The sequence below is a fragment of the Peromyscus californicus genome, unplaced genomic scaffold, assembly GCF_007827085.1.
Source record: "Peromyscus californicus insignis strain IS unplaced genomic scaffold, ASM782708v3 Scaffold_22__1_contigs__length_63687245, whole genome shotgun sequence".
Lineage (NCBI taxonomy): Eukaryota > Metazoa > Chordata > Mammalia > Rodentia > Cricetidae > Peromyscus > Peromyscus californicus.
Genome location: NW_026294525.1, coordinates 22,082,051 through 22,096,091, shown reverse-complemented (window position 1 = coordinate 22,096,091; position 14,041 = coordinate 22,082,051). Strand labels below are relative to the sequence as shown.

Genomic DNA, 14,041 nt, shown 5'->3' with positions numbered 1-14,041 from the left:
GAAAATGAGTCTGAAGATTCCTAATGCCAAGAATGGACTGAGCGGTTAACGGCTTGGGGGAGAGAGTTCAGCTTTTGGTGTTCTGATATCGAAGGAAGAAACATCAAGAATGGAGGTTTGGGGATGAGGATGTAGCTCAGTTGGTAGAGCGCTTGCCAAGCACACAGAAAGTCCTGGGTTTGATTCCCAGCACCACATAGAGCAGATATGGTGGCATATAACTAAGCCCAGCTCCCAGGTTGTGGAAGTCAGCATACCATTCTTGGCTACGTAGTTAGAGGTCAACCTGGGCTACATGAGATTCTGCCTCAAAAGGAGAAGGGGTTGGGAGATGGTTAAGAGGTTAAAACTCTTGCTACATGAGTTTAGATCACTGGAATCCATGTGAATGCTGGGTGAGCAGCCCATCCGTAGTTCCAGCCTTTGAAGGTGGAGATAGGGATCCCCAGAGCAGGCTGGCTAGAGACCAGCCATATCAGAGTATTCTGGGTGACTGAGAGATCCTGCTTCATTAAATGAGGTAGAAGAGTGATCTAGCATGATGCTCAGCACTAACCTCCGGCCTGTACAGGCACTTACACCCATGTACATGTGCATTCATACATGTGTGCCCCCAACTTGTAAATATGCACACACACACACACACACACGCACACGCACACGCCCACGCACACGCGTGCGTGCGCACGAGAACATGAACACTACCTTTGGCCTCCAATCCATGAAAAAGAAAAACAAGGAAGAAGAAGAGGAAAGGGAAGAGCAAGAAGGGAAGGAAGGGGGAAAGAGACATATGAATGAAAAAAGAGGTAGAAAGAGAGGAGAAGGAGGAGGAGGAGGAGGAAGAGGAGGAAAGAACAAAGAGAGAAGGCCAACAGATCACCAAATGTTGAGATCCTGAGGCAAGGGAGGAAGTCTGGGATGGAGGCGGCCACTGCGGACTCATCTCTACATGGCTCAAAGCCATGGGTGAGATTTCCCAGCAAAGCTTGTCAAAGGCAAGGAGAGGAGGACTGACTGCTGCTGGAACTCTGGGCAACTCACCCCGTGTGCAGGCGGAACAAAGGGATGCAGGCAAGAGGATGAGAGGGAAGCCGGACTGGAATCACACCAGGGGAGACAAGTGTTCTAGACACCGGGGAAGCAGAGTCCAGAAAGAAGCCAGATCAAGTCACAGCGGGAAGTTCCCTGGCATGGGCATCGAGGTGCTCTGAATTGATGGCTGCCAATGCCGCTCCATGCAGCAGTGAAGTCAGAAGTCACAATGCAGCTTGAATGCACAGAAGCAGAGAGCGTGAAGACACAGGAACGGGAGTGTGGAAATGGTATGGGAGTGAAGGGGAAATTAAGAGACGAATACCGTGCGAGCGACGTTGGCACAGTGGTCGGCCCATAAAAGGCACTCAATGACATTTGTCAAATAAAGGTTGGATGGGTTGCTAAACAGATGAATAACGAGTCAGGGAAGACCTCTTGGGTTCGAAAGCATTTAATTAGCTATTTTTCTTCACGAAAGACGAGGAAGAGGATTAAGCAAAGGATTGAGAGGCAGAGCCTGAAGGACAGATGCACACTCATGGAGCAGGCTATGCGAGAGAGATGTAAGTAAGTAAGTTCCTGGGGTGGGCAACTGGAGTGCGTGTTTCAGAATAAAGATTGGCTTACAAGTTGGGGACAGAACACCAGAGGAAGACCCCATGAAATAATGGACAATCAGAGCAGCAGGAGCAGCAGGTATAGGGTACAGTGGATGGCATACCAGCAAACTCGGTGACGTGCTCCATTGTAACGTAAGTTTTCAGGGGTAAACTCCCATGGGCTAATCTGTTTAAACTCTCATGGACTCATCTCAGCACCCCAACGGTGATTATTTGGGGTAAGTTCAAAATCTAAGTGCCCCTGCAACCTTACCATTGCCCTCTCTGAAACCACATACCTTTCCTCTCCTAAACCACACAAGACACCAAGAAAGGGGAGTAAGTTTAGAGTACTCTAGATTTAATGTTGTGCATCATTGTGTGTGTGTGTGTGTGTGTGTGTGTGTGAGAGAGAGAGAGAGAGAGAGAGAGAGAGAGATTGAGAGAGAGAGAGAGAGGGAGGGAGGGAGAGAGAGATTGAGAGAGAGAGAGAGAGAGAGGTTGAGAGAATATGCATATGGAGGACACCATGGGGCAGTCAGTTTTTTCTGCCAGTATGTAGGTCATAGGAACCGATCTCAGGTCCTCAAGCTCGCCATAGCACCTTTACCTGCCTAGCCATCTCACTAGTTCTGGAGTAGCATAGACTCACAGACTTGGTGAGCAGGAAATACGACAGGTCCAGATGATGTTGGCTGACTGTGAAAATGGATCTGAATCTGGACAGTTTTCACAGCGAAGCTGGAATAGTCAGATCCTCCCCCCCCCACACACACACACAGGAACACACAGACTTGCCGTGAGAAGAAAGCCTTTTTCAGTTGTTGAGGACGCACCGTGAACACCATGACCTAGTTGCTGGGCCTTTCGGATGTCTGTATTTGTTTAGCTTTGCTCTCTCAGTTTTTGTTTCTCTTTTTACCTTAATGTCTGGGTTTCTTTTCTTGTTGAATGAAATATTCCGTACAAAGTGCCTGAGGGAGCACCCGGTGTGTGTGTGTGTGTGTGTGTGTGTGTGTGTGTGTGTGTGTGTGTGTGTGTGTGTGGTTGTAATGGCTGACTCTGATCTCCCTTCGCCTCTCAGTCTCCTAGCCTTCCTGCCACTGCCTATGGTCCCTATGTGAAGCCCAGAAACACTCCTCCACCGCCAGACACTTGCAGAGATGGTCAGCTACCTAGCTCTGGTTTACAGCTTTTCAATTCTGGGCCAGCCACAACTTGGGGACCTAACTGTGAAACTGATAAAGCTGGCATTCCAATGAGCAAAATCACTGCTCCTTTTGCTGTCTACTGAGACACCCATTGCCAGTCATCTGCTCTTCCGTTGGAAAGCCTCGACTCAAACCTCACATCTGTGACATTAATTCAGCCCTTAGAAGACCGATCTTTAAAAAAAAACCACGACCTTTGAGTCTGACCCAGCACAGACGGAAGCCCAGGAATGTGGGGCGCTGAGAGACAGAGATGAGCTTTGACAAGGGCAAGAGGTGCTAGAGGGAGGATCAAAGGACCAGACTTCACAAGCGACTCCAGATCTGCCAGGAATCCTCGGGCAAACCCAGTGCCCTTTGGCGCCGGTATCTCGCACCTGTAAACTACACATGACGGTCTTTGGGTCCTTGTCCTATCACAAGCCCTCAGGTGTGTGCACGCCGTATCCCAGTATCCCCACCCCGCCCCGACTGAGTGCAAATGGTGCTGTTAACCCTGACCTTGCATCTCAGCTCCGCTGCAGCTTAAACTCCACTTCTCTGAGACCCGGCTGGGTGAGCCTTGCTGGGCCAACAGACAGCTACAGACCCCTGCCTTCCGGTGGAGGGGCTGCGTCGGGGAGGGGGGGCGGGGGTGGAGCAGCCGGGCAGGTTCCCGGGCATTGAGGGCAGCAAGCTCGGGGCCCGTGGCTGTCACCGGCGGGAGCGAGAGCCGGCTGTAGGCGGCTCCTTCCTGTGCAAACTTTTCTGTGCTCTTCCTCCTCCCGCGCTGCGCACCGCTGCTTGCGGCCGCCTCCCGGCCCTGCCAGCCGGCCGGGGGCTCCACGCGGGGCTGCAGAGGACAGCGCAGCCCTCTGCGCCGGCCCCACCCTGCCTGAGCTCGCTCCCTCCCGGCGCCTAGGGCCGATGGCGGAAGCCGGCAGGAGCCCTGCCATGTCCCCGGACCAGCCAGCCGGCCAGGAGGCGGTGGCAGCGGCGGATCTGGACCCCGAGCCCGAGGCTCCCAGCCCGCCAGCGCCTGCCCTGCGCTGGCTGCCCGGGGACCCAAGTCCCCGCGGCCGCTCCCAGAGCGACCTGTCGTCCGCCTCGAGCAGGGGCCGCCCGCTCCGGGTCCACATCTCCGGCTCAGGTAAGGGTGGCGCGGGATGGCCTGGGGGTGGCCCAGGGAGGGCTAGCCACGGGCAGGTGGCAGTCGCCCGTGTGGCTATCATCCCTGGGCGCCCGCGGGCTGCCGTGGTGGGGGGGTGGCGGGGGGCTGAGAGCAAGGGCGAAAGCTGCTGTCCCCACATCGCCGCCTCCAGCTGGGCTGCAGCAGCTTGGTGTCCCTCGGCTGAGGGGCAGGCGACCGGCGGCGGGTGCGTCCAAGTGGGTGCGCCTCTCTGCTGCGCGGGTGCAGCGCGGCTGGGTTTCCGCGGGTTCCCCTGGACTCCCTCTCCGCTGTGCGGCGCCAGGCGGCACCGGTGTTGGCTTTGGTTCTTGGGCTAATTTGGTTCTTGGATTAACCGGTCTACGGCGTGACTGTGGTCCCTCCGAAGGGTGTGGTCCCCCTCACTTCAGGGGCTAGGGTTAGTACAGGGCTTGGAAGCTCTGGCAACTACTCACTCCTGCTTCTGAAATAGAGATTTCTTAGCGGGATTGCTGGTAAGAGGACCTGGAATTCGAGTTTCCCTGACTGTGAAAACCCATAGAGGTGTTAATGAGACCTTGGCCTGGCTGTGTGTGTATTGCTTCACTGTTCTCTGGAAAGCCTGGAGCCTGTAGAGCAAACCTCTACCTTGTGTCCTCCCTGAGGCCAGAACAAAAAAACCCAGGGACTTCACTGAGGCCTGATGCTGCCCAGGCTGTACTGTGTGATAGAGGACTAATGGCTTAACTTTGTCTCCCGCATCTCAGTGGCTAATATGGAACCATAGTGTGGTAGATCATGTGGAGACCTTAGGTGGATTAAGTCATTATTTAAATCTCCTAAGAACTGGAGAACTTGTGTCTTTTAGTCCCGCCGATGTGCCCAGTTTCCAAGCGTTGTTTTATAATTTTCAACCTGTGAAGGCTGCTTGGGAGCTGGGAGACTAGACATGGAGGACATGAGCATGACCAGCTTCAAGAAAGCGCTTGCTGAAGCAGGCTGCACCCCTACCCCCTACCCCCAGCCCCCATCCCCCACCGCGGCTCCCTGTGCCTTTCCTGTGCTCTGGGGTCATGCCTTTCTTGACCTCTCACCCTCCGTTTATTTATGTGTGTATGTGCACATTCAGGCACCCCTCGGAGTGCATGCAGAAGTCAGAGGACCGTTTGCAGGGCCTTGGCAATCAAATCCAAATCCTCAGGCTTGATGTCAAGTACCCTTACCCACTAAGCCTTCTTTCCATGATCTTGAACTCAACCTCACTTCTAGCTTGAAAAGAGGACATTTCTGGGCGTCTGTCTCCACGTCAGCTACCTAACTCTTGTTTCACCATCCAAACTGTTTTCTATTCCTGATACGGTCTTAGCTACCCAGTGTGTTCAGGAAGCATCGGTGGTGTTTCTGATCTGATCTGGAAGCTTGCCTTTGGATAAAGGCGGTCAGAATCATTAAGCTCAGGTTGTGAGATGTCCATCACAAAGAATCCATCAACAAATTCTTCCTGTGAATATATTTTGTGAAAAGTGTTGAGTGGAAAAGCATCTTGCTGTCTGCTTTGGGGCCAAACAGAATTGGAGCTGCAGATATTCTTGATTGACTTTTTAAAAGATTAAAGGATTAACCATTCCAGTGACCCAAAGAGACAAGTGAATATTAGTTTAGTTGATAACTGTAGATAAACAAACGTAACTGTGTTCCAAGTTTTTCTTTTTAAAGACAGGAATTAAAGCTGCATGCAGGAGAACAGTAAGAACTTTAAATGTGCTTGTATGCATGTACATACACCACGTGACAGTTTCAGGAGCATCTGTTTATCTTGAAGGAATCTGGTTTTCCCGTGTCCATATAATGGCTATTAGGAAGTGACAGCTTTCAACTTATTTGTCCCCTGCATCACAGCCGTATTCCTCTTTCAGAACTAAGCTTTGGGTCTTGTGGTGGTTTGAATAGGTATGGCCTATTGGCTCATGTGTTTGAATGCTTGGCCTGTAGGAAGTGGCACTATTAGGAGGTGTGGCTTTGTGGGAGTAGGTGTGGCCTTGTTGGAGGAAGTGTGTGACTATGAGGGCAGGCTTTGAGGTCTTATATGCTCAAGTTAGGCCTAGTGTGACAGTCTCCTGCTGCCTGCAGACCGAGATGTAGAACTCTCACCTCCTTCTCCAGCACCATGCTTAACTGCATGCCACCTTATTCTCCACCATGACAGTGATGGACTAAACCTCTGAAACTGTAAGCCAGCCTCCGTTAAATGTTTTCCTCTGTAAGAGTTGCTGTGGTCATGGTGTCTCTCTTCACAGCAATAGAAACCCAAACTAAGACAGGTCTCTAAGAGCAGGCTAGATGTAGTTATGACCTCACCTTTCTCTGAATCAGATGAACAAAGAATGAACCAGTCCCTCATGGATATGACATGCAGAGCATTTCCCAGGACAGTCACTGCCTCTGAGCAGGCTGGGATGCCCAAGTTAACTCAGGAGCACAATGAGAAGATGAATCTCTTTATGACAACAGTCCTTGGCCTGATGCTGAAGTAGCCCAACTTCAAGACCCTTGCCGGAAATTCTGGGCATGGTCAGAGGCAATATCTAGAGATTAGGTCCTATGTAGCTTTCGCAGACTCAACCTCTGCTCCTAATCTCAGTCCCTCCCCAGGCAGACCTACTTAATTTGAGTCTACATGCTGCAAGATGCCCAGGCTCTTTTTTTTTTTTTTTTTTTTTTTAAATTTTAAATTCTAAGAAGTCTTTCTCTCGGACACCAAGTTTCAATCTTAGCTATACATAGGATCATTTGGGAAAATGGAAAACAACAATAAAACAGTTTCTGGATGGGCCCATCTCAGGGATTCTGCTATGATTGGCATCAGGGGCAGCCTGGGCATCAGGGGACTCTAAGGCGTAGCCTAACATGAGACATGCCTTCTTTTGGCTGTGCAGTATTGGGATACTGTGACCAGAGTTGGCCTGAGCAAGTGGAAGCTTGAAGCACCTACGCCTGCTCCCTTCTCTCTTATCCACCCCTCTACCACACCCTCCCAAAGCATTTTTTCCTGGTGTCCAGTCCCGATTCAGCTAGTTGTCAAAGAGTTCTTCCTATAGGACCACTTTCTTTTTCTTTTGGTTTTTTTTTTTTTTTTTTTTTTTTTTTGAGACAGGGTTTCTCTGTGTGGTTTTGGTGCCTGTTGTGGATCTCACTCTGTAGACCAACCTGGCCTCGAACTCACAGAGATCCACATGGCTCTGCCTCCCGAGTGATTAAAGGCGTGCACCACCACCACTACCACCCAGCAGGACCATTTCTAATTGCTGTGGAATAATCAATCCTTTTGTACACTGTAAAGAGTTAATTCCCTGGTGTTAGTCCTTGACGTTGGATGAATATCAAGCAAGGAGAGAGATCATCTTTGGCCACGCCATAGAGAGGAGAAGAAGAGGGAAAGAGGGACTTTCTTCTTGGGTTACCAGACAATGCCTACTCCAAGATGAACGAGCACCCTCTCCAGCTTTCACCCATCTCCTGCCCTAGCTTCCTGTCCATCCTTGAGACTCAGCCCCTAAAATTGCCAACTGCTGCAATCAGGGTCATTCAAGGCCAATCATTTTTAAAGGTCTGCTTGGTGCCAGCAGTGTATAGAGACATCCTAAGAGCCCCTGCTCCTCTCATTGCCCTGGGTTATTACCAGCTTTTCTAAAGAAAAATACCTCATAGTTCAGGGGCTTTTATTTGACTTTTGGATTCAGGAGCTAATTTTTCCACATAAAACACATGCATTTTGTCAGGAAGATCTATAATTAAAAATCCATACAAAAATGGGTAAAACCCCCAATATTTTCAAATAAGTCATCTTTAAATTAAAGTCAAACTGGGGTTGCTTTCGCATCCTAAGAGCTCAGACTGATTTTTGTCTTTTTATTTGTTTGTTTTTAAACTCACAGGGTTCTGGGGGTTGATCAAAGCTCTGGACTTCTAAAATCTAATGTTTTGGTAAATAAAACAATCTTCAGAAGTGGGATCTTGAAATGAAGTTCTCATAGTTGGCACTCAGGGTTTCTATTAACTTTTCCACCCATCTTCCCAGCCTTGTCCCTCACTCAGAGCTTTACTGAAGTGGCCTGTTTCCGATATGCTTTTCTTACAGGATTGTTCACTAAGCAGAGGCTGCCAGGATGCTGTCCAGGTTATTATCCTGTCCTTAGCATCCAGCAAGTCTTGGCTAAGCTGTGTGAGGGACAGATATTATTTTGGACCCGTGACTCAGTCTTGTCCAAAGTGTGGTGATGGTCTGTGGGCTGGATGGAGGTGCTCTAGGCCAGCAACCAAGGACACCTGCTACCTTGACATTTGTATAATTCAGAGTGCAGAGGGTTTGTGTTTGTTAGTTTTTGCCAAGCAGTGGGCATCAAGCCTTACGTTTACTTTCTGTCTTTGCCTGGTCACAGAACAAAGAGCAAGGCTAGCTGGCTGGCAAAGCTAGGCCAGTTTGGACAATGTAAAAACAGGCTGGGTGCAACAGGTTCTAGAAGACTCAAATCCAGCCCACCTTCTGCCCTTGTCAGTCTAGGTATCTGGTGTGGACATAGGTGCCCATCCTATCCTCACAGTAGGAAAGGAAAATGCTCTCATCTTTACAGCTAGGCCAGAAAATGATTGCCCAGCCAGAAGGTGTGCCTTCCATCTTCTCACACAGTACTGGGTGAGCTCAGGGAGTCCCAGAAGTAGCATGTTTTAAAAACCTGCTTCATCTGTGAGTAAGGTGGTCCCTCTTCAGTTAGGATGCACTTGACCTGGGTCCAAAACAAGAAAGTTGTCAAGAATTTAAGCAACCGGTTCCTCTTTCTCTGCCACTTTCTTAAGGCTGGCATGACCTCAGCAGGCCCACAGCTTCTGCTTGCCTCTCTGCTGGCAGGCTTTCTTCCTCTCTAGTTTGAGCCCTTTCCCCTCTCACGTGGGGCTTTCTCCCTCCGCCACTGTAACACACAGCACAGGCACTCTACCCACCCCTGCGACACCCAGACTCTTCCTTCTGTGAGCTCTTGAGTCTGTGCTTGCCTGAGGAAGAATTCTTTGTTCAAATTCTTTTTTCGAGACAGGGTTTCTCTGTGTAGCTTTGCACCTTTCCTGGAACTCGCTTTGTAGACCAGGCTGGCCTCGAACTCACAGAGATCCGCCTGCCTCTGCCTCCCGAGTGCTGGGATTAAAGGCGTGTGCCACCACCGCCCGGCTCAAATTCTTAAGAAAGGTCCTACTTTGTGAAGCTTCGTTCTAAAGCGGGCTGTAGATCACAGGTCACCGTGAAGCCTGTGGACTAGCTCCCCTTTTGAGATGCCCATCCACTCCCAAGCTGGTTTCAGAGGGACCAGGACTCACCCTGGCAATGTGTCCACTTAACCGGAACCAGGCATGTGTGTTGCCCATCCATTCATTCAGCCTTTCATTCAGCCAGTATTTCCTGGTGTCACTGAGTGCCAGGTACTATTCTAGGCACAGGGCACATGGCAGCAAGCAGATGTGATTCTGCAGTCTTGGACGCAGGACTCATAAACACAAAGGCTCTTCAGAAAGGGTATGGATGGTAGCTAGAGACAGTGTTTCTTTAGGGATCGAATCCATGTGTCACGCATTATGGGCGATAGATATGTTACCTGGCAGGGATAGTTATTTACATGCCAGGTGCCTTCCACCAGGGGGTCTAGCTGCAGAGTCTAGTTCAGAGACTGGTGTGGAGCTGGACATTCCTTCTGGGCCCTACCTGCTGCAAGAGGTGCTTGAGGCATGGGAGCATACCTTGGTGTCTCATTTAGTTATCTAATCAGGTAAAAACTAATGTGCCAAACACAGAGGCAGCAGAGACACCCCTCTAAGGGACCCATGGTCTACTGGGGGAAAGAGAACAATAAGCTAAACATGGCACAATTTTAGAAAAGTATGAGCTATGACCAGGGCCTTGTGGCCAGCTGTGAAAACAGCTCGGGGAAGATCCTCAAGAAGAGCCTCCCAGAGTCTGCGATACCTGCGCACGCACGCACACACGCTCGCTCGCACGCACACGCACGCACGCACGCACGCAGCACGCACGCATGCAGGCACGCGCGCTTTCTCTCTCTCTCCCATTCTGCAGAAAGCAGAACCTAAAGATAGAGCCGGGCACGTACAGGAAGGGAGTGTTTAGGAAAAGGAACAGCGCATTAAGGCCTGAAGCAACTGGCATGATGAGAGTCTGCTTGGTATTGCTCGATGCAAACAACACAAACGAACAAACCAAAACAAACACCGAAAAAGAAGGATGTAGCAGGGAGGCCAGTGATAAGAGTCTGAGGGGGCTGGGTCTGACTGCTCATGGGCGCACACGGCAGGCGGCCTGCGTCTGGCATGTGTGAGTCGGATGGAAATACATTCTGAACGCGTTTCTTCATGTCCCAGGAGGGGCCCTGACAACAGTGGAAGAGTACAGGTAAAGGAAACATGGAATCGTGGTTATCTTCCCTGTGATCTTGGTCGTGTTACTTCCCCTCCCTGTACTTGACTTCCTTATAGCTGACCTGGAAACGATTAGTAAGAGCAACACCTTGCTTACTGGATGATTGTGAGGGTGAAAGGTGAGAACAGAGACCTTGAACTTTAAGGTTCTGGGTAAAGCGTGTCATTTGGCATACTTTTAGTGAACAGAATACACCGTGAGACCATGACAAACAGAAGTCAGGCTTTTCTTATTTTTTGTGTTCTTGGTACCTAGGATAGGACCTGGTGCATACAATACATGCAAGTGCCTGCTAGATACCTAAGGCATTGCTGAATGGATTAACTAGGTCAGTTCTTTTAACATCAAAACATTTGTCAAAAAACAGCTTAAAGTGCACACACAGACACACACATGTACACACACACACACACACACACACACACACACACACACGAGGAAGTTGACGTTTTGAATTCCCAAATGTTCTAAAATGAAAAGACTCAAGCAGAGGATTTCATTTGCTGTTTCAGGAGCTGCTCAGGAACTCACTAGAGCTTCCAGGGGAGGGGCCCATTGCACACAACTCACTGGGCCACAACCACAGGAGAAAGTTTGTGGAGAGGAAGTAATGACTCTGTCTCACCTGAGGAGAGTGGAGATGGAATCCCAGACATAGGGACTCTACCAGCTCCTAGGAATGCTGAGCTGGCACCAGATCCAAGAGTGTGCCTCCTCCAGTGCCAGGAGGGTCAGAAGGCAGCACACTGTGGCTGCTGCCCCAGTCCTGATCTGTCTGCACACACCGCGGCCTTCATCATCACAGCAACTGCTTTAGATAAGGAACTTTGGTTTTTGAAGGTGGAGGAGGACATTCATGCCCCCTGGGTGGCAGGGGAGTATGGGTGGGACACAGACCCACATCTTCCTGACTTCAAAGTGCATACCCTTTGGCTCGTGTTTGCCTGAGTATCTGCTATTCCCTCATAGGAACAGCTCACAGACACCCCATGAGAAAGGAGAAAACTACATCATACTTTAAAACTCAAAAATACCATGCGAGCGAGAGCGTCAGGAGGAGCAGCGCTTTTGGACTGAGGCAGTGGTTCAGTGAGTGAAAGTGTTTGCCCTGCAAGGGTGAGGACCCGGGGAAAGTTCTAGAATCTGTGCAGGAGCTGGACACATCATGACAACCGCTGGAATGTCATCCCCTGCTTGGAGATGGGAGATAGAGACAGGAGATGACCGGAAGTGTGCAGGCCGTAGCCAGGCATGTGCAGTGTACTACAGCAAAACTCTGTCACAAACTCACAAGGACAGAGCTTGTTCTCTGATCTCCACTTGTGTCCTTAGCACATGTGCACTCACATTCACACACATGGATACACACACACACACAGACACACACAGACACACGCGTGTGCGCACATGCATGAATATATACAAACACACACTTTACACACACATGAATACACACAAACACATACACACACACACACACACACGCACGCACACACACACATTCAAATCAGAAGCTCTTCTGCCAAAAACTTCTTTCAAGTCCTTAGTCAACTGGCTGTCCATTTTAAGGTACATCCAACACGCCAAATTCTAGCAATATTTTCAGGCCAGTACTCTTCAGGGATCACTAATTAGATCCATTCTTTTAACTGAAGACTGCTCAGGTTTGGAGTTATGAGCACAATTCATGTGTAAGAACCATAGCGCGTCTCAAAGTTCAAGTGTACTTTCAGTTACAGCGAGGCTCAGGGGAAACAAAAAACAGAAAACACTGAGGCAGCTTCAGGGGATGAGTCATAATCTTTGATCACACTAGCTGAGATCTGCTTGAAGAAGCAGGCTGCGCTGACTTGCCTTAGAACAGTTGCGAGCCTAACTCACTTTGTGACCAGCTAGCTAAATCTTGACATTTATACACCTTACTTTGCAAGTTTCTCAGTGCCTCTGTGAAGCCTTGAAAAAGAAGAAAAGAAAGTGAACCATTGCGTATCTGCCTTAACAGGAAGAATCTTAAGACTTCTGAAAATGGCAATGTGCCCTTTAGACCTCTCGACTGTGGGTCAAGAATGTCGAAGGCACCAATAGGGTTTTGCTTTCGATCAGCGGCTCATATACCTGAAGAGCATGCGTGATACATCATGTATGGTTGTGAACCAAGTGAATGTTGTCCCTATCTTCTTCAGTTTTTGTGTGTATTTTCTCTACCTGAATGTTAGGCTTGTCTTCTTCAAGGGTGTAACGTCTCTTGTACGTTACAAGTAGCCTAAACATCAATAATCAAGGTGTTTTACGGTCTTCTTCCTCAACCTACTGGACACTATGGATTCTGGATTTCTGCTCCAGAAGACTGGGCTGGCAGAAAGGCATGGTGATGAGGATAAAGAATTCCGCTTGATTTAATATGTAATATGTGAATACTGTCTTTCATAGTTGGTATATCAGAGGGTTGTGTGCTTATTGCAATTATAATATTACTGGTCAGAACAGTATTTGACATCCAGTACTGTCCAGCACACTGCTTTGCCTAAAAAAATTTATGACTGATTAAGTGTGATCTCTCACTTTCTATGTGTGTGTGTGTGTGTGTGTGTGTGTGTGTGTGTGTGTGTGTGTCTTTTTTGGAGAGTGTGTGTGTGTGTCTTTTTGAGAGAGAGAGAGAGAGAGAGAGACAGACAGAGAGACAGAGAGAGACAGAGAGAGAGAGAGAGTGAGAGAGTATGTGTGTCTTTTTTCGAATTGTGTGTGTGTCTTTTTTGGTGTGTGTGTGTGTGTGTGTGTGTGTGTGTGTGTGTGTGTGTGTGTGCAGATCGTGGCACATGTATAGAGGCCATAGGACAACTTGTAGGAATTGGCTCTCTCCTTCAACCATGTGGGTCTTGGGGACTGAACTCAGGTCATCAGGTTTGGCAGCAAGTGCCTTTACCTTCTGAGTTACCTCAATGGCCCCATCCATCTTATCTTTGAGACAGTCTCTCCTTGGCCTGGATCTCTTCAATTAGGTTAGATTGGCTGGCCAGTGAGGCCAGAGATCCACTCCTATTTGCCTACCTCAGTGCTGAAATTCCAAGTATACCACCATGCCTAGATGACTTTTTTTTTAAAAAATAAGAGTTCTGACTATAGACCTCAGGTCCCTGTGCTTGCAAGACAGACACTTTACCAACTGAACTATCAGCCCAGCCTGACAGCTGTTTTCGTTCCCTTAGGCAGGCTATCATTCACTGTAGCTACCTTTGAGAGACATCCATTACTGCCCCCAAGGAAGAGTTACGGAGGCATTGCAGAAAGGGCAGGGGTCATGGCCACGTGGTGGGAATATCTTCCTGTGTCTTGGTAGGACTGTTTCATAGTAACAACAGCTACTATGTTGGATAGCTAGATCTGTCACATCATTCAGTCTCCTCCCCCTCCTCAGCCGCATATATAAGGATTCAAGAGCAGTTCCTGTGTTGAAGGCCTAGAGGCAGGAATTGCTAAGGAGGACACTCTCCCCATCATCTTGTATTTCTGGATCTCGCTCTCTCCATCCATCTATCCACTCACCAAGTTATTTCAGTGCATATGAATTGCTCTAATAAAAATGCTATAG

General features: G+C 49.2%; 1 protein-coding gene across 9 annotated transcripts in view; it reads left to right on the top strand.

Moving 5' to 3' along the window:
• The first annotated feature begins 3,556 nt into the window (after positions 1 to 3,556).
• Phactr2 (phosphatase and actin regulator 2) overlaps positions 3,557 to 14,041 on the top strand; it is a 268,605-nt gene continuing 258,120 nt past the window's right edge. For 2 of the 9 annotated variants that reach the window (XM_052751065.1, XM_052751064.1), the window contains exon 1: positions 3,558 to 3,977. In XM_052751065.1, the coding sequence (XP_052607025.1) occupies positions 3,755 to 3,977 (223 nt within the window). In that variant the 5' untranslated portion in view covers positions 3,558 to 3,754. Of the gene's footprint in view, positions 3,978 to 14,041 lie in introns of all 9 variants that reach the window. The other 7 variants (XM_052751073.1, XM_052751069.1, XM_052751062.1 and 4 more) reach the window with 6 other exon arrangements.